Source organism: Geotrypetes seraphini, chromosome 5 (genome assembly GCF_902459505.1).
Source record: "Geotrypetes seraphini chromosome 5, aGeoSer1.1, whole genome shotgun sequence".
Classification (NCBI taxonomy): domain Eukaryota; kingdom Metazoa; phylum Chordata; class Amphibia; order Gymnophiona; family Dermophiidae; genus Geotrypetes; species Geotrypetes seraphini.
In genome coordinates, this window is record NC_047088.1 from 215,092,697 (window position 1) to 215,113,464 (window position 20,768).

A 20,768-nucleotide genomic window follows, 5' to 3' on the forward strand; every position below is an offset into this window, starting at 1 on the left:
ATGAATGTCCAAGAGTTGTACTGCCACAAAAGACTGACAAAGTCTGAAAAGCCCTGAACATACAGCCCTAAGGACCCCTGCAGGCTCCCTTGACTGGGGGTTGTTGGACCTCCACCACCTCCATGTGCTTGTGTTTTGCAACCTCGTTACATGCAGCTTCTGAGTGGGATCTATTCCAGGTTGGCCAGGCCTTTTGGGGTTCTCCCAATCTGGAGGATTCTAAGGAGTTTGAGTCTGAAGCTCCTGCCCCTTCCAGAACACAGCCACTTTTTTTGACAAAACTGCGCAAAAAGGGCATGAAAAAGAGGCAGATTGACCTAAAGAATTCATTGCAGGTGATCCTTGCTCAAAAACAAGGGGTTTTGAGGCAGATGGAAGCCTTTGAAAAAAAAGATAAAAATCCAAGATGGTCATTCAGACCCTGCCCTCCTTTTCTGGCCATCCGGCAGTGGAATTAAGGAACAGATCTGGAGGAAGGCAAGAAAACTCAATCTTGTGACCCTCTAGAATATTGCCCAAGACCCAGCGGTCTCATATGATCCGTTTTTAATCTCTACAGGAAGCTGGCTCCCACCAATGTGATGAGGTGTAGCAGTCGACCTCAAATCATATTTTTTTGGTGGCTATGCTGCCGTTATGACCCTGAAGATTGCTGGCATCTGTAGTTGCCAAATCTCTGGACCCTTGGAAGGGTCTCTGGGAAGAGGAACCAGAAGAGAATTAGTGGGTCTCGTAGATGAATGAAAAGTGCCCCTGCCGCCCTGGTGGAACGCCAAATTCTGCTATCAGGAAGAGATGTGGGATGGCAATCCATCAAGCTGGCCATGAGGGACAAAAATGACCTGTGAGAGCTTTCCTGATACACAAAAAAATAAAAAATGTGTTTTACAGGTGGGAGAACCTAAACCTAACCCCAGGATCTACCTTTTTCTGATACCGTAAGTCTTCTGGCTGCCAATCCCTGAAAATCCATACAGCATGTCGGGGGGATATACAGCTGGCTCCCTGATACCCAAAGGATTGTTACACAGGGGCCCCACAGCTTGCACTCAAGCCTCTGATAAATCAGCAGCTAAGCAAGCTCCCAGGGGAATGGATCCCAAGCTTTCAATGGATCACAAAGCAGGCTGGCTCTACAGCACTCCCAGAGATTGGCCAGTGAGCAGCAGCCCACCTATGTCCTCTCCCTGATGGAGTAATCCAAGAAGGGGACCTCTGGGCACCAAAGCCACGCAGAAAAAAGAACCGATGGACAAAAATACCAAAAATAATAAAAAGAAGCAGAGCAAATCAGAACATAGTTTGCTTGCAGAAGGAAAACTGATGAGGGAGCTATTTTCCACTGGTGAAAGGGAGGAGTTGAAAGATATGAGTGATATCCTGCTGCAAAGTTTACAACTAAAGGAGGACAGCTTCAGTACAGAATCCTATGTCTTTGCAACAGAATAGTTCATTGTGGAGTTTTCTTTTTTCTTGTTCTGGCAGTAACCCCCCCCCCCCTGGTTCTTTAGGCATTCAGGTAACTTTATACAACACCTTCAAGGTTGCCCCGATATCAGGCCTAAGTGTGCTGATGACTGTGCTTTAGATCTGGAAGCCAGAGAAAGTTTGTGCCATATCAGAAGATGCCTCACACACTTCCTTTGTAAACATAGAAACATGATGGCAGATAAAGACCAAATGGCTCATCTAGTCTGCCCATCCACAGTAACCATTATCTCTTTCTCTCTCTGACAGATCCCAAGTGCCTGTCCTAGGCCCTCTTGAATTCAGACACAGTCTCTGCTTCCACCACCTCTTCCAGGAGACTGTTCCATGCATCTACCACCCTTTCTGTAATAAAAGTATTTCCTCAGATTACGCCGGAGCCTATCACCTCTTAATTTCATCCTATGCCCTCATTGCAGACTTTCCTTTCAAATGAAAGAGACTCGACTCATGTGCATTTACATTATGTAGTTATTTTAACGTCTCTATCATATCTCCCCTTTCCCACCTTTCCTCCAAATTATACAGATTAAGATCTTTAAGTCTGTCCCCATATGCCTTATCACAAAGACCACACACCATTTTAGTAGCCTTCCTCTGGACCGACTCCATCCTTTTTATAGAGAAGGATCTGCTGGACAGTCTGCTAATTCCTGCAAATCTGGGTCAGGAGGAAATGTGGACAGTTCTTTTAGGCTCACAGAAACATCCTGCCACAGGAGCGTAATAAAGGAGGGAGGGGGTCATCCGTCCCGGGCGCTGTCTTGAAGGTACCGTCACTTCTCCTTTCTGTCCCCTGCTCATTTCCACTCCCCCCCGCCGTGTGCTCCTCACTTCCTGCCCACCATACCACTATCTCTTTGCTGGTGTGATCAACAACTCCAAACTTTTGCTCGTGCGTCTGCTCTCCCTCTGACATCACTTCTGGGTCCCGTGCCTAGGAAATGACATCAGAGGGAGAGCCGAAGAGGGCAGGGGAGGGGCGGCACTGCCCCAGGAACCTCTCACCCTCGCTACTCCAATGAGCCTGATTATACATTGGCTGCATATTTATTACCATGAGCTTTTTAAAAATTCTCTGACTCGCAGAGCATACTATATTGGTCAGCCCTCATACTTTTTTACTTTAAGTATACATTATACCCCCCAGTAGATCCTTACATGTTTGGATGGTCCTGCCAGGTTCAAAGCTTGCACAATGAAGCCACAAGGCATTCAGCTTTTTACTATCTAGCTCCAAGATTATTGCACAACCTGCCTTTGTATATTTGTGTAGATCAATAGCTTCCTGGTTTCAAAAAGCCCTGAACACTAATTTTTTTTCCAACTTCGCCTTTAGTGCTGATTGAAAAGGCGAGGGAACTTGTCATGTCGGCTTGTGAATGCATGAGGGATGTCCTCTTTCCTATATATTTATTGGCTTTCTTTACAAGAGTTATAAACTGCCTAGACTTGCTTGCTGAAACAGGCAGCATAAGTAGTTCATAACAAATATAAAATATATTCTAAGCCCAGGCATCTTGAATAGCTGAAAAACATCTGGATCTTTCACACTGAGGGCACAGCCAGAACCCTGACTTAGTAACATAGTAAATGACGGCAGGTAAAGACTTGCGTTGCCAATCTAGTCTGCCCTTTTATTATCAAGGCAATGCTGAACCAAAAATCCAGTTGTTGGTTCAACATTGTATTACACTGCCCCCTCCATATTCGCAAATTCCGTATATGGATTCGCTTATTCGCGGTTTTAAACCAAAAAAAGCATTTTCATTTTTCAGGCTATTTTAAGCCCTGTAAGCCCCCCCCGGTGGTCTAGCGGGTTTTCGGGGCAGGAGCGATCTTCCCATGCTCCTGCCCTGGGCAGATTGCTCACAGGAAATGGTTCGAGAGACTACGGGAGCTCAAGGCATCCATTTCCTGTGAGCGATCTGCACGGGGCAGGAGCGTGGGAAGATCGCTCCTGCCTGAAAACCTGCTAGACCACCAGGTAAGGCTTAAGGGGGGGTCTTTCAGGGCTTAAAATAGCTGGGATTAGCGGGGGATGTGGGCAGAACCAGCTCGAATATTATTCGCGGGCCGGCTCTGCCCCTAACCCCCATGAATACGGAGGGGGAAGTATACTTTATCTGTGAAAATTTCCACAGGAAAGAATAACTTTCCTGAAATTTAATTTTATGATAAAACAACAGTAATAACAACAAAACCCAGATGAAACAAAGACGTAAACCCTCTGAAAATAGAAGAACTTTGTTTCTGCAGCAGTTTGGCAGAGGACTGAAGATACTACTGCCTGAGCTCTGGGAGAGCTGATTTGTCTTGGCACAAGGGGATCACATCACTGACTTCTGTGTGCCTGACTGAAGGGCAGATGCTCAAATCTCTGGCACTGTAAAGGTAGCATAGGATTCTCTGAGGCTGCTAACACTATTGGTAGAAGTCACTGAGCACCCTTTTGAGCATTAGAGGCCACAGTTACTCAAAAGCTAGACTGGCTACAACCAGCCTTACTCAAATGGTATGCTTTTGAGCATTTGCCCCTCAGTCCTTATCAATGGAAACAAATGTTTTATTAATACTTTTAAATTTTGATTTTAGTGTCATTCGTCCTATTTCCTGAGAGTGAACATTTGTTATATTTGTGTTCCACTTTTTTCTATATCACCATTACTTACATATCTGCAGATTTGGATAACTTTCTAAAACGGTTTGGATAACTTCCTGAAAGAAAAGCAAATAAGCCATTATTAAGATGGCTTGGGGAAATCCACTGCTTATTCCTAGGAAAAGCAGCATAAAATCTGTTGTACTCCTTGGGATCTTGCCAGGGACCTGGGTAGGCCACTGCTGGAAACAGGATACTGGGCTTGATGAACCTTTAGTCTGTCCCAGTATGGCAGCTATTATATTCTTATGTGAGTCAAGTAGGACAATCAAGCCATTGTGACATCACTGATGAGTTAGGCACTGGTGGAACGAGGCATGACATCACAATCTCAGCTCTGGAATGTTGCTACTATTTGAGTTTCTGCCAGACGATTGTGACTTGGGTTGGCCACTGTTGGAAACAGGATACTGGGCTTGATGGACCTTTAGTCTGTCCCAGTATGGCAGCTATTATATTCTTATGTGAGTCAAGTAGGACAATCAAGCCATTGTGACATCACTGATGAGTTAGGCACTGGTGGAACGAGGCATGACATCACAATCTCAGCTCTGGAATGTTGCTACTATTTGAGTTTCTGCCAGACGATTGTGACTTGGGTTGGCCACTGTTGGAAACAGGATAGTGGGCTTGATGGACCTTTGGTCTGTCTCAGCATGGCAACTCTTATGTTCTAGATTGCTTTAAGCACATCTCTCTCCATCCCAAACCAGTTGAGGAAACAAATTCAGTTTTTCTGGAGATCTTACATATGTTTCAGCCAAGGTTTACCTGTGTAAAGAAATGGTTTGATTATTGACCCCTGTGAGATTTGCTAAAATTGTGTGTGCACCTTTACCCACGCTGAAGGTGGATGGGGGGGGGGGGGGTGAGGACACGAAACTCCTCATATGAATTTCATTTCATTTTAAAACCCCTACAGCTATTTTGGGCACATACCTTGGACTTGCTCCCGCGCCGATGTAAAAGTATAAAGGGGTGAACACCTGGCCCAAATCTTCAAATGGAAATTCACCACAAAAGTCATCCTTTGACAATTAACTTGCAGGTCTATAGATACCTGAAAACCTGCAGTCTCCCAGTGGGTTTCCTTTATCACCCTCAGAAGTTATTCAAGGTCTCTTGATGCCTACGGTAAAGCTTACATCTCTTATAAATATATGGTTGTTCTGGAAGAAAAAAACCCCTAACATACATTATTATTTTTAAATAAAATTGAATATAATTTGAATTTGGTTTTCTGTCTTCCTTAAAGAGAGGATTCCTATTATGTTTCAGTTCATATTACCAAACCAGTTTGTGTATAAGAACCATTTCTTAAACTTTACATTATATAATTTAAAAAAAACAAACTATTCATACAAATAATAGCAAGCTATATTAATCCTTTATTCCATATGAAAAATTTATAGAAGTTGTGTAAAACCAAATGTAAAACCAAGGAAAGATTCACAAAGTTCTGAACAGTAAATAAATAAGCTAGCAATTATAAGCAGATTCAGTAAAGAATTTGTAGAAATGTGTAAGGTGGTTCTTATATTGTACACACTGTACATTAGAATAAAAAATCCTTTAACCCCCAAACCACAACTTAATAATCCAACTTTTACAAAAACAGACCATAATTACACATACAGGAACTTCTTTACAACTGTTTTGACAACTCAATTCCTATTAAGTTAAAAAAAAAAACCCTCTCTTAAAAGTTTTTATTAAATCCTTGCAGCCTCACACAATGTATACAATGTATGCAAACAGTTTTTTCTTCTTTCAGTTTACTGCCTTCAAAAAATACATCAGATTACTTACAAAAACCCTTGTAACATTTCCTGTACCTCGTCTCCATGAATGTATGATACACCAATCTATTTCAAAATAGCACCTCAATGGTGTGTTTTTTTTTAATAAACTATATAAAGTGCAGGCTACTATAATAACTATTAGCATGCCAAATTTATATATTACTCAGTGCAATAACCAAAATGGCTGAAGCTTTAAAATGCATGCAATATTATGGCTGTATTTCAATTGTTTTTAAGGCCATCGCCACAAAAAGCACAGTTACTTACCGTAACAGGTGTTATCCAGGGACAGCAGGCAGATATTCTTTACGCATGGGTGACGTCACCGACGGAGCCCTCGGTACGGACCTTTTTAACTAGAAAGTTCTAGTTGGCCGCACCGCGCGTGCGCGAGTGCCTTCCCGCCCGACGGAGGAGTGCGTGGTCCCCAGTTATGATAAGCCAGCTAAGAAGCCAACCCGGGGAGGTGGGTGGGACGTAAGAATATCTGCCTGCTGTCCCTGGATAACACCTGTTACGGTAAGTAACTGTGCTTTATCCCAGGACAAGCAGGCAGCATATTCTTTACGCATGGGTAACCTCCAAGCTAACAAAGAGGGAGGAGGGATGGTTGGCCATTAGGAAAATAAATTTTGTAACACAGATCGGCCAAAGTGTCCATCCCGTCTGGAGAAGGCATCCAGACAGTAGTGAGTAGTGAACGTGTGTACTGAGGACCAAGTGGCCGCCTTGCAGATTTCCTCGATGGGCGTGGAACGGAGGAAAGCCACAGAAGCAGCCATAGCTCGGACTCTGTGGGCCGTGACAGCACCTTCCAGTGAGAGACCGGCCCGAGCATAACAGAACGCAATACAGGCAGCAAGCCAATTGGAAAGCGTCCGTTTGGAAACAGGACGACCTAGGCGATTAGGGTCGAATGACAAAAAGAGCTGAGGAGATGAGCGGTGAGCCCTGGTACGGTCAAGGTAGTAGGCAAGGGCACGCTTACAATCCAGCGTGTGCAGCGCCTGTTCCCCAGGATGAGAATGTGGTTTAGGGAAAAAGACGGGCAACACAATGGACTGGTTGAGGTGAAAAGCTGAGACCACCTTTGGAAGGAATTTAGGATGGGTACGCAGGACCACCTTGTCATGGTGAAAAACCGTGAAGGGTGGGTCAGCGACCAGTGCATGCAATTCACTAACCCTCCTGGCAGAGGTGATGGCAATTAGGAAAAGCACCTTCCAGGTAAGAAATTTGAGCGAAGTTGTGGCAAGAGGCTCAAACGGAGGTTTCATGAGAGCTGATAAAACCACATTCAGGTCCCAGACGACAGGAGGAGGCTTCAGAGGTGGTTTGACATTGAAGAGACCTCTCATGAACCGGGAAACCAGTGGATGAGCTGTGAGGGGTTTTCCGAGGATAGGCTCGTGAAACGCAGTGATGGCACTGAGGTGGACTCTGATGGAGGTAGATTTGAGGCCAGCATTGGACAGCGAGAGCAAATATTCCAGTACAGTTTCCACCGCTAAAGAGGTGGGATCGTGATGATGCCGTAGACACCACGAGGAGAACCTGGTCCACTTCTGATGGTAACATTGGAGGGTGGCCGGTTTCCTGGAGGCGTCCAAAATGAGACGGACAGGCTGCGATAGATTCTCAGGAGAGGTCAGCCCGAGAGAAACCAAGCTGTCAGGTGGAGCGAAGACAGATTGGGATGTAGTAGAGATTGATGCTGCTGTGTAAGTAGAGTAGGAAACACAGGAAGAGGAATGGGCTCCCTGGAGCTGAGCTGGAGCAGGAGGGAGAACCAGTGTTGGCGAGGCCACCGAGGGGCGATGAGAATCATGGTGGCCCTGTCCTTGCGGAGTTTGGACAAGGTCCGCAACATCAGAGGAAGTGGAGGGAAGGCATACAGGAACCGATCCCTCCAATCGAGCAGGAATGCATCTGGGGCCAGACGATGAGGAGAGAAGAGTCTGGAACAGAAGTGGGGCAGCTGATGATTGTGAGGTGCTGCAAAGAGGTCCACCTGCGGAGTGCCCCAGCGAGCAAAGATGGAGCGGAGTGTTGGAGGGTCCAGCGTCCACTCGTGAGGCTGAAGGATGCGGCTGAGATTGTCGACCAGGGAGTTCTGTTCGCCCTGGATATAGACAGCCTTGAGGAAGAGATTGCGGGCCGTGGCCCAGGTCCAGATGCGGAGAGCCTCCAAACAAAGGAGGCGAGATCCGGTGCCGCCTTGCTTGTTTATGTAGTACATGGCGACTTGATTGTCTGTGCACAGGAGAAGAACCTGAGGACAGAGAAGATGCTGGAAAGCCTTGAGGGCGTAGAACATGGCTCTGAGTTCCAGGAAATTGATGTGATGTTGACGCTCCTGTGGGGTCCAAAGTCCCTGGGTGCGCAGATCCCCCAGGTGGGCTCCCCATGCATAGGGGGAGGCATCTGTGGTGATGATCATGGAGTGAGGGGGCGGATGAAAGAGCAGACCCCTGGAAAGATTTGAGGAGTTCAACCACCATTGGAGAGATTGCTGAAGAGATGATGTTACAGAGATGGGATGAGAAAGAAGATCCGTAGTCTGTGACCATTGGTTGGCGAGAGTCCATTGAGGGGTTCTGAGGTGAAGACGTGCCAGAGGAAGGACATGTACTGTCGAGGCCATGTGACCCAGGAGGACCATCATCTGTCGGGCAGGAATGGAGGGATGCCTGAGGACCTGACGACAGAGATGGAGCAGGGTCCACTGACGATCGGAGGGAAGAAAAGCCCTCATTAGTGTGGTGTCCAGAACCGCTCCGATGAATTGAAGTCGCTGGGTGGGAAGTAGATGCGATTTGGGGTAGTTGATCTCGAACCCCAGGAGGTGGAGGAGAGAGATGGTGTGATGAGTAGCCTGTAGCACAAGTTGAGACGTAGGTGCTTTCACCAACCAATCGTCCAAGTAGGGGAACACCTGGAGGTTGTGAGACCTGAGGAAGGCCGCTACTACTATAAGGCACTTGGTGAATACCCTGGGTGATGAAGCGAGGCCAAAAGGTAGCACCTTGTACTGATAATGGCGGTGTAGTACCTGGAAATGCAGGTAGCGGCGAGAATTCGGATTGATTGAGATGTGAGTGTAGGCCTCCTTGAGGTCCAGGGAACATAGCCAGTCGTGTTGAGAAAGAAGAGGGTAGAGCGTGGCAAGGGAGAGCATTCTGAACTTCTCCTTGACAAGATACTTGTTGAGGTCCCTGAGATCGAGAATGGGACGGAGGTCTCCCGTCTTTTTGGGTACCAGGAAGTAGCGGGAGTAGAATCCCTGACCCCTTTGTTCTGGAGGTACTTCTTCGATGGCATTGAGAAGGAGGAGGGATTGAACCTCCCTCAGGAGGAGGGGGGTTTGAGATGAGTGCGAAGCAGACTCTACGGGAGGGTTGTCCGGTGGAAGAGTCTGGAAGTTGAGAGAGTAGCCGTGGTGGATGATGTTGAGGACCCACTGGTCCGATGTGATGACCTCCCAACGGCTGAAGAATATGAGGAGACGACCTCCGATTGGTTGTGGAAGAGGTAGCGAAGGTGGAAGACTGGCTATGCCCTGGAGAGAAGAGTCAAAAGGGCTGAGAAGGTTTAGCAGGAGGGAGAGGCTTGTTGGTTTGATTAGACTGAGAACGAGCCTGTGCCTGGTGCTGGTGCTGCCGGGGCCGCCGAGGTTGTTGGGAAGGCGGATTGAGCGGCCTGGCTGAGAATCTGCGCTGATAGGAGGATTGAGGCCTGAAAGGTCGGGCAGGCGGAACTTTTTTCTTGGGTTTAATCAGCGTGTCCCACCTGGTTTCATGTGCGGAGAGTTTCTGGGTGGTGGAATCTAGGGACTCCCCGAAAAGTTCATCCCCGAGACAGGGGGCGTTGGCCAGACGATCCTGGTGGTTAATGTCCAAGTCTGAGACTCTCAGCCAGGCCAGGCGGCGCATGGCTACGGCCATGGCTGAGGCACGGGAGGTGAGCTCGAATGAATCATATATAGAGCGGACCATAAATTTCCGCAACTGAAGGAGGCCAGAGATGTGTTGCTGAAAAAGTGGAACCTTTCGTTCCGGGAGATATTTTTGGAGGGCGGACAGCGGTTGAACCAAATGTTTCATGTAAAATGAAAAATGGAATGAATAATTGTTCGCCCTGTTGGCCAGCATGGCATTCTGGTAGAGCCTCTTGCCAAACTTGTCCATGGTTTTACCCTCTCTGCCAGGAGGGGTAGAGGCATAGACACTGGAGCTCTGAGTCTTCTTTAAGGAGGATTCAACAAGAAGGGACTCATGGGGCAATTGGGACTTGTCAAACCCTGGAATTGGGATTACACGATAGAGGTTGTCCAGTTTGCGGGGGGCCCCCGGTACTGTAAGGGGGTTCTCCCAATTTTTGTAAAAGGTCTCCCGTAGGATGTCATGTACGGGGAGCTTGAGGAACTCCTTAGGAGGTTGTTCAAAATCTAAAGCCTCCAGGAAGGCTTGAGATTTTTTAGAGTCTGATTCCAGAGGAAGGGATAAGGCTGCAGACATCTCCCTGAGGAACTTTGAAAAGGAGGATTGCTCAGGTTTGGAGGTGGCATCGGGTGCTGATGGATCCTCATCAGATGAGGAGAGATCTTCCTCGGTACCGGGGGGGGACTCTTCCCATAAGTCTGGGTCCCGGACCTCTGGGTGTGCATGCCGAGACACCGGGGTGGAAGGCGTGGTATGGTGAGTCTTGGATAAAGACTTCCCTGAGCGCACCGAAACGGTACCGGGAGAAGAGGACCGGCGTCGATCCCGGTCCCGGGAAGTATGGTGCCCTGCCCGGTCCCGAGGAGGATCCGTCGTGGTATGGGAGTGAACCACAGGATGGGCATGAAGTTGCTCGGCCGAAAGAATCGGCATGGAGGTGTTAATTGGTACCGATGGGGTGGATACCGGGGGCTCGGTACGGGGCTCGGTACGGGGCTCGGGCCGGTCTGGTACCGAAAGGAGCGGTGCCAGGATAGTGGGTAACAGGTGCTCGAGCTGGTGCTGCAGCTGTTCCTGGAGTTGAACTTGGAGGATGGCCGCAATGCGGTCATCCAAAGGTGGCACCAGAACCGCTTTCTTTTGCTTCGGTTCCTTAGGTGCCGCTCCACGCCCCGGCGATGAGGAGGCCGATGACGAGGCACTCACCGAAATCGGGGCGGAGCGCTTTCGGGGTCGGCGCAAGGCCGGCAAGATCGGTGTCGCCACTGTGGCTGGTGGACGCTCTAGGGAAGAGGGAGGCTTCTTAGCCGGCTTACCTGGCGCCAGAGACGCCGATGTGGGGTCGGGCGTCGTCGAAGTAGACGGTGCCATTTTCGGTGGTACCGCTGTCGATGCCGAGGAGTCCATCGTCGACCCGGTGCCGAACAAAAGGTTTTGTTGGATTTGCCGGTTTTTAAGCGTCCGCTTTTTAAGAGTGGCACAGTGGGTGCAGGAGTCCGCCCGATGCTCCGGTCCCAAACACTGTAAACACCAATTGTGTGGGTCAGTGAGGGAGATCGGGCGTGCACACCGCTGGCACTTCTTAAAACCGGCTTGCGGGGGCATGAAGGGGAAAACAGCCTCCGCAAAATCGAATCCCGAGGCCTGTATAATGGCAACAGGGGCAAAGTCGAAAAATATAAGTTTTTTATTTTTTTTTTTTCGAAAGCAAAGAAAAAAGAAACCCGAAGGCAAAAAGGAAGAAAAAATAGAAAAAATCGCGAGCGGGAAGGCAAAAAGTGATTTCAACGGCCGTTGAAAAAACACACGCGTCTTCTTCGCTCCGCGGAAACGAAGAAACTGGGGACCAGGCACTCGCGCACGCGCGGTGCGGCCAACTAGAACTTTCTAGTTAAAAAGGTCCGTACCGAGGGCTCCGTCGGTGACGTCACCCATGCGTAAAGAATATGCTGCCTGCTTGTCCTGGGATAAACATATTTACAGGTTAGAACATGGCTAATTCCAAGGTCACTTTCAGGCTGGTAAAGTTGGAATTTGAAAAGTGCTATTTTTATCACGAGCTATGTATACCTTACATTTAGTTTAACCTTTGGTTGTCTTTGTAAATCTTAATAAAATTTTAAATTTTTTACAACGGTATGTGGCACATCGCAACAGCTAAAATTTGCTTACGACTGTGTTGTTGCAGTGCAATAGGAATGGTCTCGGCACAAGACAACTATCCTGTTGCTTTGATCTGCACTTCTTTACTATTGTAATACAGCTGTAATCAAATTACGCTTTAAGATTTCCCTTTTACCAAATCTAACAGTGCCTCTTTAATAGTTAACTGTATACAAATCTCTTACGGGTTTCTGAATTTATATGACAAAAAACAAACAAACCTAATTTATAAAATATTGCAGGTTTGCAATAAGCAAACATTTACAGCCCAATGCTCTAACTCATTACACGATGGAGTTGACGTATGTTCTTGCAGTGTTCTGCATGAGATAGCAGCAAGCAGTGCCCTTTCGTAGCGCTGCAATTACAAAGGGCAGCTTACCACAATGTGTTGCAGGAGATAGCGATGTTAGGGAGAAGGGACTCAACTTTTTAAATTCCCATCCTCTTCAGATGAATGGACTTTTAGCATTACAAATGCTATTTTTGTGTGACATTCTTTTCAAGGCAAGCTTGACAGTCTAGTTGACGTCCCTGTTCCGTAATAAACAGTTTCCCTCTTGTGTTTTAACAATACTGGCCAGAGGACATCAATATGCCACTAGGAATGATAGAGAAAAAAAGACGGATAGCAAATTATACCAAACACCTCTTACGGAATGAACCCATAATAGAGTAACCGACAGGAAATAGTAGATGGTGATCCATATATGTTTACAACAAACTATCATACACAAATGAAACATTCACACATTAGACTCAATAAAGGATCGTGTTGGTTTTGTAGAAGGAACATGAGACAAGTGGCCCTCTTTACTTATGTGAGGCTGTTGTTTAACTATCCCTTCTTGACATGAATTCTTGGTGGTTTGGGATTCTTTAAAATGAGAAAGCATTTGGCACTTAATCTCATCAACTTCTTTCAAAGGTTTTCCATTTTGAATATTTCCAGCAGGGGCAGAAGACAAAGCTTTTGTCGGACTGTTGTATCCAGCTACCTGGCGGACAGAAAACTGTTCCGTCTTTATGGATTGAACACCCGTGTTCAGTACTTTGCCTTCTGCTGCCTGGCTGTGCCAGCTGCGGATTGCTTGCATGCTCTGCAGTGACCTTGCAGTCTTATCTGTGATGCCCATGAATGGGGTACTGCGAGCTCTAAGCTCTGCCGCGTTGTTTTGAGCTTGAGTGATCTTTTTCTCTTTTGTTCGGACATCCGGACCTTTGTCGTCATCTGACAAGCTGCTACTTGAAATTAAACTGTGGGACGAGCAGGACTGTTTCAGGCTGCTGGTTGGAGAACTGGAAGAGGTTGCACTTACTACATTTGCTTGCTTTTTTTTTTCATTAAAATTTCTTTTACCTCCTTGAGCTGTAGCTGCTAAATCTACAGCTGAGGAATGGACGTTTAACCTCTCAACCGCATTTGGTGCATTTGATAATGAATGGGGATTATAAGGTGTTAAGTTTTCATGATGCTGCAAATACTTATTCTGTCCTGAGGCTAACCTTTCACTATAGAGTCCAGGGTAGATTCCTGCTGCATTGCTCCCAGAGGCAAATGCATTTGTCCCTTCTGAATGTGGACTCCTATGGCTGATATTCGTTGGATGCCTTTCTGGCAAAGGACTTGTAGAAGGATGTTGTGAAGGCAGCTGGGTCTTCACATTACACTGACCATTTCCAGTTTTGGGGAAAGACTGAAGGGCGCTCATGTGCTGGTTAGTTTTTACTATCTGGGCCTGCTTTGTAGATTGCATAATCAAACCCTGCTGAGCTACTGGTTCTTTTAAATATCTGTTCTCTGCTCTGTTCTGAGGCGATACAGGTCTAGATTTCTGTTGAAGGCCATCCTGAAGCGTCCTGCCGTGAGGGGAGGAAGTCTGTGAACGCTGTGGCCTCGTTGAGAACAGTGATGTTTCATCTTGCTGTAGAAATTCCTCTTCTATTTCCTCTAAGGCCAGACGAGTATTTTGCCCTTGGCCAAGAACCTCCTCGTCGTGATCAGAATCATTGTTTGGCGAGGTTGGCAGATATTGCTGCTTCTGTTGCTGTGTTCTCTGTACTTGTCGGCATTCATCTTCTACTCGACTCAGAAGTCTCTTTATTTCCTGGTTACTTGGACACAACTTTATGGCCTCACGTAGATCAGCAAGAGCAGCCACAAACTGTCTGTAAAATGAAAAAACACAATCTCAATATAACACTTTTACTGTTATGTGTGGAAAAAAATACATTCTATACAACAGTGAAGAATTTAATCTTAAAAAGTCCCCTAGGCATGAGCTCATCTCTCTACTAGATCTTTCTAGGATGTAAAACATACTGAGCCACTTAAAGAGGGATTAAATCAGCAAAGTGTAATATCAGTTAACTACTATTAAAACAGTAGCCACAGCTTTGGACATGTTCCTGGAGGAAAAGTCCATAGACTGCTATCGAGACAGACATGGGGAAGCTACCGCTTGCCCTGTGATCATTAGCATGAAATGTTGTTCATATTAGGGTTTCTGCTGGGTACTTGTGACCTGGATTGGCTACTGTTGGAAACAGGATACTGGGCTAGATTGACCATTGGTCTGAACCAGTATGGGTTTTCTTATATTCTTATAAGATGAGAGGTTTGTATGTACTTGAGTTTTATTGAATTTTGTACATGTGGTTGTAAATCGCTTAAGTTTTAAGTGGCCTATACGTTTTTTAAATAAATAAAGCAAGCAAGCTCTAGAACAAATTGATGAAATAATTCTTAGATGCAGGCCAGTACCTCACTACGAATAGTCTACGACGAGATTGTAAACCAATATACCAACCAATTGGAAGTCAATATAATTCTTTGGAGAAGGGGTGTCGCATAGAGAATGACACGGGGACAAATTTTTCCCCGTCCTTGGGGGAACACATTTTTCTGTCCTAGCGAGTTCTTTTCCTGTCCCTGCCCCTTTGCTGCAAGCTCTGTCCTCATCTGCACAAGCCTCAAACACTTTAAAATCATAAGTAGCAACATTCTAGAGCTCAGATTGTGATGTCATAATGCCTCATTCCACCAATGCCTAAGCTCTGTCCTCATCTGCACAAGCCTCAAACACTTTAAAATCATAAGTAGCAACATTCTAGAGCTCAGATTGTGATGTCATAATGCCTCATTCCACCAATGCCTAAGCTCTGTCCTCATCTGCACAAGCCTCAAACACTTTAAAATCATAAGTAGCAACATTCTAGAGCTCAGATTGTGATGTCATAATGCTTCATTCCACCAATGCCTAAGCTCTGTCCTCATCTGCAGAAGCCTCAAACACTTTAAAATCATAAGTGTTCGAGGCTTATGCGGTTAAGGCAGAGCTTACAGGAATGGGGCAGGGACAGTGACAAAACTCATAGGGACAGGACGGGGAAATTGAGTTTCTGCGGGAATGGGGCCAGATTTCTCCCCGTGTCATTCTCTACGTGAGTCACACTCATTCTTCCAGGTGCAAAGACTATGACGAATTAGCATTCACAGCACAGTGTGCATTGAGGATATTTGTGTAAAACATATACTCTTCAGTAGTAGGGGTGATGCCCTGTAGCTCATTTATTAACCGCTCTGTCCAATAGTAAGCAGTGGAAAAAGTACTTCATACTTATAGTCATTCATAATTTAAAGGATCTCTTATCCCATCAAGGCCCCAATTTTCCTTTCAAAGATAAGGCAAAGGGTGGCCCTGGGGAGTATCCATCAGCTTTTTAAGTTTAAAAGATAACTTTAGAGTTTCTTAAAGTTTATGTACAGTATGGCCTTGGAGCTTGGATATGAAGAACAGAGCCAGCAACAAAAGCATTAAAGAATGATTCATCACTGGACTCCGCTCTGTGAATGCTAAATATAAAGATGATGTTTTTTCAACTTGGCTTAAAAAAAAAAAAAAAAAAGGTCTAGGAACCATTTTCCTCAGTCTTAAAGAAAAAAAGTGAAATTTCAAAGGAAGGTGCCAGATTGGAAACAGCCCCAATGCAGACATGTCAGGTTAAAGGTCAAGTTATTTGTATGTCACCATAACACATGAAAGCGTCAGTATTAAAAAGGAAGATAAAATGTTACCTGCTGTTTCTCTTGGCTCTTGCTCTGGCATAGTAAGCTTCATAGGATTTACCATTCAGTTCTAGTGCCTTGGAAGCAAATTCTTCTGCCATGCCAAAGTCCTAACATGTTAATAAATAAGATTACAATGTAAAATGTATTTTAATGCACCTATCATTCTTCTTCAGTGCACATCCCTGCTATGATGTCACCATATCTCAAAGGTCATAAGCCATTTTTGATATTAGAGAAGGCAAAAAAATAGAAGTGTAGAACATGGCTCATATGCATGTATGAGAAGGTGAATAACTCAGAGAGAATGGAGCAGTTTGAGTAGTTGCTGAAGGGTACGGTAGGAGGTAGGGGCAGGTGTAGTAGGTAGAGACAAGAGTAGTGTGGGCACAGCTAGGGGGTAGGATAATATTTTTTTTGGGGGAGGACCTTTTTTTTTGAGGGGGGAGCTGTTGCATGGGGGCTAGATTTCAAAGATGGGGAGCATTTTGGAAGGAGCATTTCCCCAACTGCTGTGTTTTCATTAGATACAAGTTTATTATGGGGCCTCAAAGGAGGGGCTACAAAAATTATGAACTTTTTTTGTACTGAAACCAACAGGAGGGGGGGGGTGGCACTTTATAGACTATAACCAATTTATTAAGAAATAAGCTTCAAAGACCACACAGTTCACTTCATCAGATATATGAAGTGAAGCTTAGGACATGGGCACATAAGGAAAATGCATGAGGGAGGGAAAGGGATACAAAGAGAAAGGCCTCGATTCACTAAAGTCAGCGATCGTCGCTAAACTTGTTTTCACAGGTTTAAGCGACGATCGCTGCTAACCGATCCGATTCGAAAAACGGCCCACCGTGCATTTTCCCCCCTCGATCACCCATTTTCCAATCCGGCCATGCAAATTAGTAAAACCCCATGCAAAATAGCCAAGTGATTGATTCACTTACATTGCTTGGCTATTTTTCATCGGGTTTTACGATTCTAAAAACCCAACTGCTGTAGACCTGTTGGTAACTGTATTACCGACAGGTCTGCCGGGTTTTTGACTGGTCTGCCTAGGTTTTCTTTTTTTTTCCATGGCACAGATATTTTGCGCATATTTGACACGCAAAATATCTGCACAATAAAAAAAAGTGGAAAAAAAAAAAATCCCCAACAAAGCGCACCCCCCTCCCCAAACCCAAAAATATGGCAGGAGGGATGCCTACTCCCTCCTGCCATCAGACACCCCCCCGCTGCTGTAGCCAACAAACTTAACTATGGCAGGAGGGATGCCCACTCCCTCCTGCCGTCAGGTCCCCCATCCCTGTCGCCCTCCCCTTACCTTTAAGTCAGGAGCAGGAGGGGTGCTCAGTCCCTCCTGCTCCACTGCTGGCCGCCCTCTGCAATACAAGCCTTAGGCCCTGCCCCGGTGCATCATGTGATGCATGCGGAGGGGCCTAAGGCCCTGATTGGCTCAGATGCGTCAGGCTCCTCCCTTGGGAGGGACCTGAGCCAATTGGCCTTAGGACCCTCTCCGTGCATCACATGATGCACTCTCCCAAGGGAGGAGCTCGAGGTGCCTGAGCCAATCAGGGCCTTAGGCCCCTCCCCATGCATCACATGATGCACCGGGTCATGGCCTAAGGCCCACATTGCTGATGGCCGGCCAGCAGAAGAGCAGGAGGGACTGAGCACCCCTCCTGCTCCCAACGTAAAGGTACGGGGAGGGCGACGGGGACAGGGAAGGGAGAGAGACCATTCAAACCTGGAACAATCAAAACCCCACTGAACTCGGAGAAAGGCGTCTATGAATAATTGTGGTTTTAGTAACTTCTTGAATGACATATGATCCTTACATGATCTCATCACTCCCAGAATGGAGTTCGATAGATTTTTTTTCCAGCAATGGAAATCTAGATTTCACATAGTGGATCCCATCTTCCTTTAAACTAGTTAATAACATCCCCCCCCCCCAAGCTGATCACAAATTTCTTACTGGTCGTTAGATTTCCCACAAATTAGGAAAACAAGTGGAGCAGAAGAATATAATATTTGGTGAAGAACTGACAACACTTTATAACAAAAAACCCAGAAGAGCGACTCACCCACATGGCCTCTGCTAGTTGCCATTAATAACATTAGGGTTGGATTACTGTAATGCACTCTACTTTGGTCCAACTACACTCTCTAAAGTTGAAAGGGGATAGATTCTGTACAAACATAAGGAAGTTCTTCTTCACACAGAGAGTAGTGGAGAGCTGGAACGTTCTTCCAGAGACTGTTGTAGGGGAAAACACCCTCCAGGGTTTCAAGACTAAGCTGGACAAGTTCCTGCTAAACTGGGACATACACAGGTGAGGCTGGACTAATTTTAAAGCACTGGTCTTTGACTCGGGGGCTGCCACGTAAGTGGACTGCTGGCCATGATGGACCACTGGTCTGACCCAGCAGCGGCAATTCTTATGTTCTTACAAAGGGCTTGAACCAGCTCTAATTGATTCTGTATGTCACAACACAACTGACTGAAGGTTGTATGTGACTTTACAGCTTATTTTATCCCAAGTATAGTTATATGGATTTCAGATAACAATTTTTTCTATTTCATGTCTATATCAAGTTATACTCTGCCTTTATAAACCAAAATTTTACCCAAACCAGCATTTTAATGGTACTGTTTCAGAAATCATTAATAGATTCTAACGCTTTACATTGAAGATTCAAATAATGATGTTCTCATTTTGGTATACTGATCTTGCTTTAAGTGAAGAAATAATTATTGTAAACCGAGTCGAGCCCTATCTCAGGGAAAACCCGGTATAAAAACTTAAAAATTGGAAAAGCTCTTCCCTGCCACTTCCTGCCGTGTAAGCGCTCCCTTCCCTTTCCCCAAACCTTTTAAACTTCTCTGGCATGAGCAGCATACTGCCCCATACTGTCGGCTCCCTTTAGCATCACTTTCTAGACGCAGGTCCCAGAAGTTACATCAGAGAGAGCACCAAAAAGGTATGGGGGAAGGCAAGGGGTGCATGCGGCAAGGAGAGGAGTGGTTTGAGGGGTTGCTGCCACACCCTTAGGAAGACTGTCCGGGGGCAGACCACACACCCCGTACTATACCATTGCCTGGGACATCCCCATCCCGACTGATAAAGCTGGATGCATGAAAACTGGATAAAGTGGTAAAAGAGAAAAACACCAGAACTGCCTTGATCATAGAACTGTCAGTAGCGTGTCAGTCCCAGGCAATTGCTCGGTGAATTGCCTGGAGAGAGGAAAGATCCAAGAAATGCAGTCTGAGACCAAAAAAAATGTGGAACAGAAATATTTCTCATCATTTTGAATTCCACAGGCTTGATCAAAAAGAACTTCCAAGTGCATCTGGATAAGTTGCCTATCCATATTACATCTTATGAACTCCTGAAAGAAGCTCTCTTTGGCTTACTGCAAGTACTACAACAAGGGTTAGCAGTAAATTTGAGAGACTGAGATCATTATTCCACACACCCTGGCTTAGCAGTGAGGCTCATTCCTGCCAAAGTAATGCACATTGGGAAGAATAACCTGAATCACAGTTACCGGATGCTAGAGTCCACCTTGGAGATTAGCGCCCAAAAAAAGGATCTGGGTATCATCGCAGACAATACGATGAAACCTTCCACTCACAGTGTGGCGACAGCCAAAAAAGCAAACAGGATGCTAGGAATTATTAAAAAAAGGGATGGTTAATAAGACTAAGAATGTTATAATGCCCCTGTATCGCTCCTCATCTGGAGTACTGCGTTCAATTCTGGTCTCTTATCTCAAGAACGATATAGGGGCGCTAGAAAAGGTTCAAAGAACAGTGACCAAGATGGTAAAGAGGATGGAACTCCTCTCTTATGAGGAAAGACTAAAACGGTTAGGGCTCTTCAGCTTGGAAAAGAGACGACTGAGGGGAGATATGATTGAAGTCTACAAAATCCTGAGTGGAGTAAAACGGGTACAAGAGGATCGATTTTTCACTCTGTTAAAAATTACAAAGACTAGGGGACACTCGATGAAGTTACATGGAAATACTTTTAAAACCAATAGGAGGAAATTTTTTTTTTCACTCAGAGAATAGTTAAGCTCTGGAACGCATTGTCAGAGGATGTGGTAAGAGCGGATAGCGTAGCTGGTTTTAAGAAAGGTTTGGACAATTTCCTGGAGGAAAAGTCCATAGTCTTGTTATTGAGAAAGACATGGGGGAAGCCACTGCTTGCCGTGTATCGGTAGCATGGAATATTGCTACTCCTTGGATTTTGGTCAGGTACTAGTGACCTGGATTGGCCACCATGAGAACGGGTTACTGGGTTTGATGGATCATTGGTCTGGCTATTCTTAAGTTCTTAAAACTAACCCACATGGAGAAATTATCCAAGTCCAATGGAAAAGGACGTATTAGAAGCTATTTTCTCTTCTACATGTAAGAATGATTATTTTTCAATGTATTAAGATAGCTCAAGTGTGTTTAATTTGCTATCAATAAATAAAGTTTCTCCTTTTGGTATCCTCTAGTGGTGCATGTAGCATTTTGTAAGCCACGAATCCAACATTAGTTACCATATATAGAACCGGGAGGTTAAAATTACTTGTGCAAATTTGGCTGCATCGCCAAATTGTGTGCGCAACTTAATAGTTTAATG

The 20,768-nt window shown here is 45.6% G+C and overlaps 1 protein-coding gene across 4 annotated transcripts in view; it reads right to left on the bottom strand.

The window, feature by feature from the left end:
- Positions 1-11,797: 11,797 nt before the first annotated feature.
- The window catches only part of TANC1 (tetratricopeptide repeat, ankyrin repeat and coiled-coil containing 1), a 294,220-nt gene continuing 285,249 nt past the window's right edge, over positions 11,798-20,768 (bottom strand). For all 4 annotated transcript variants that reach the window (XM_033945447.1, XM_033945446.1, XM_033945448.1 and 1 more), the window contains 2 exons: positions 16,135-16,235; positions 11,798-14,225 (listed from right to left, as the gene is read on the bottom strand). In XM_033945447.1, the coding sequence (XP_033801338.1) occupies positions 12,803-14,225; positions 16,135-16,235 (1,524 nt within the window). In that variant the 3' untranslated portion in view covers positions 11,798-12,802. The remainder of the gene's footprint in view (positions 14,226-16,134; positions 16,236-20,768) is intronic.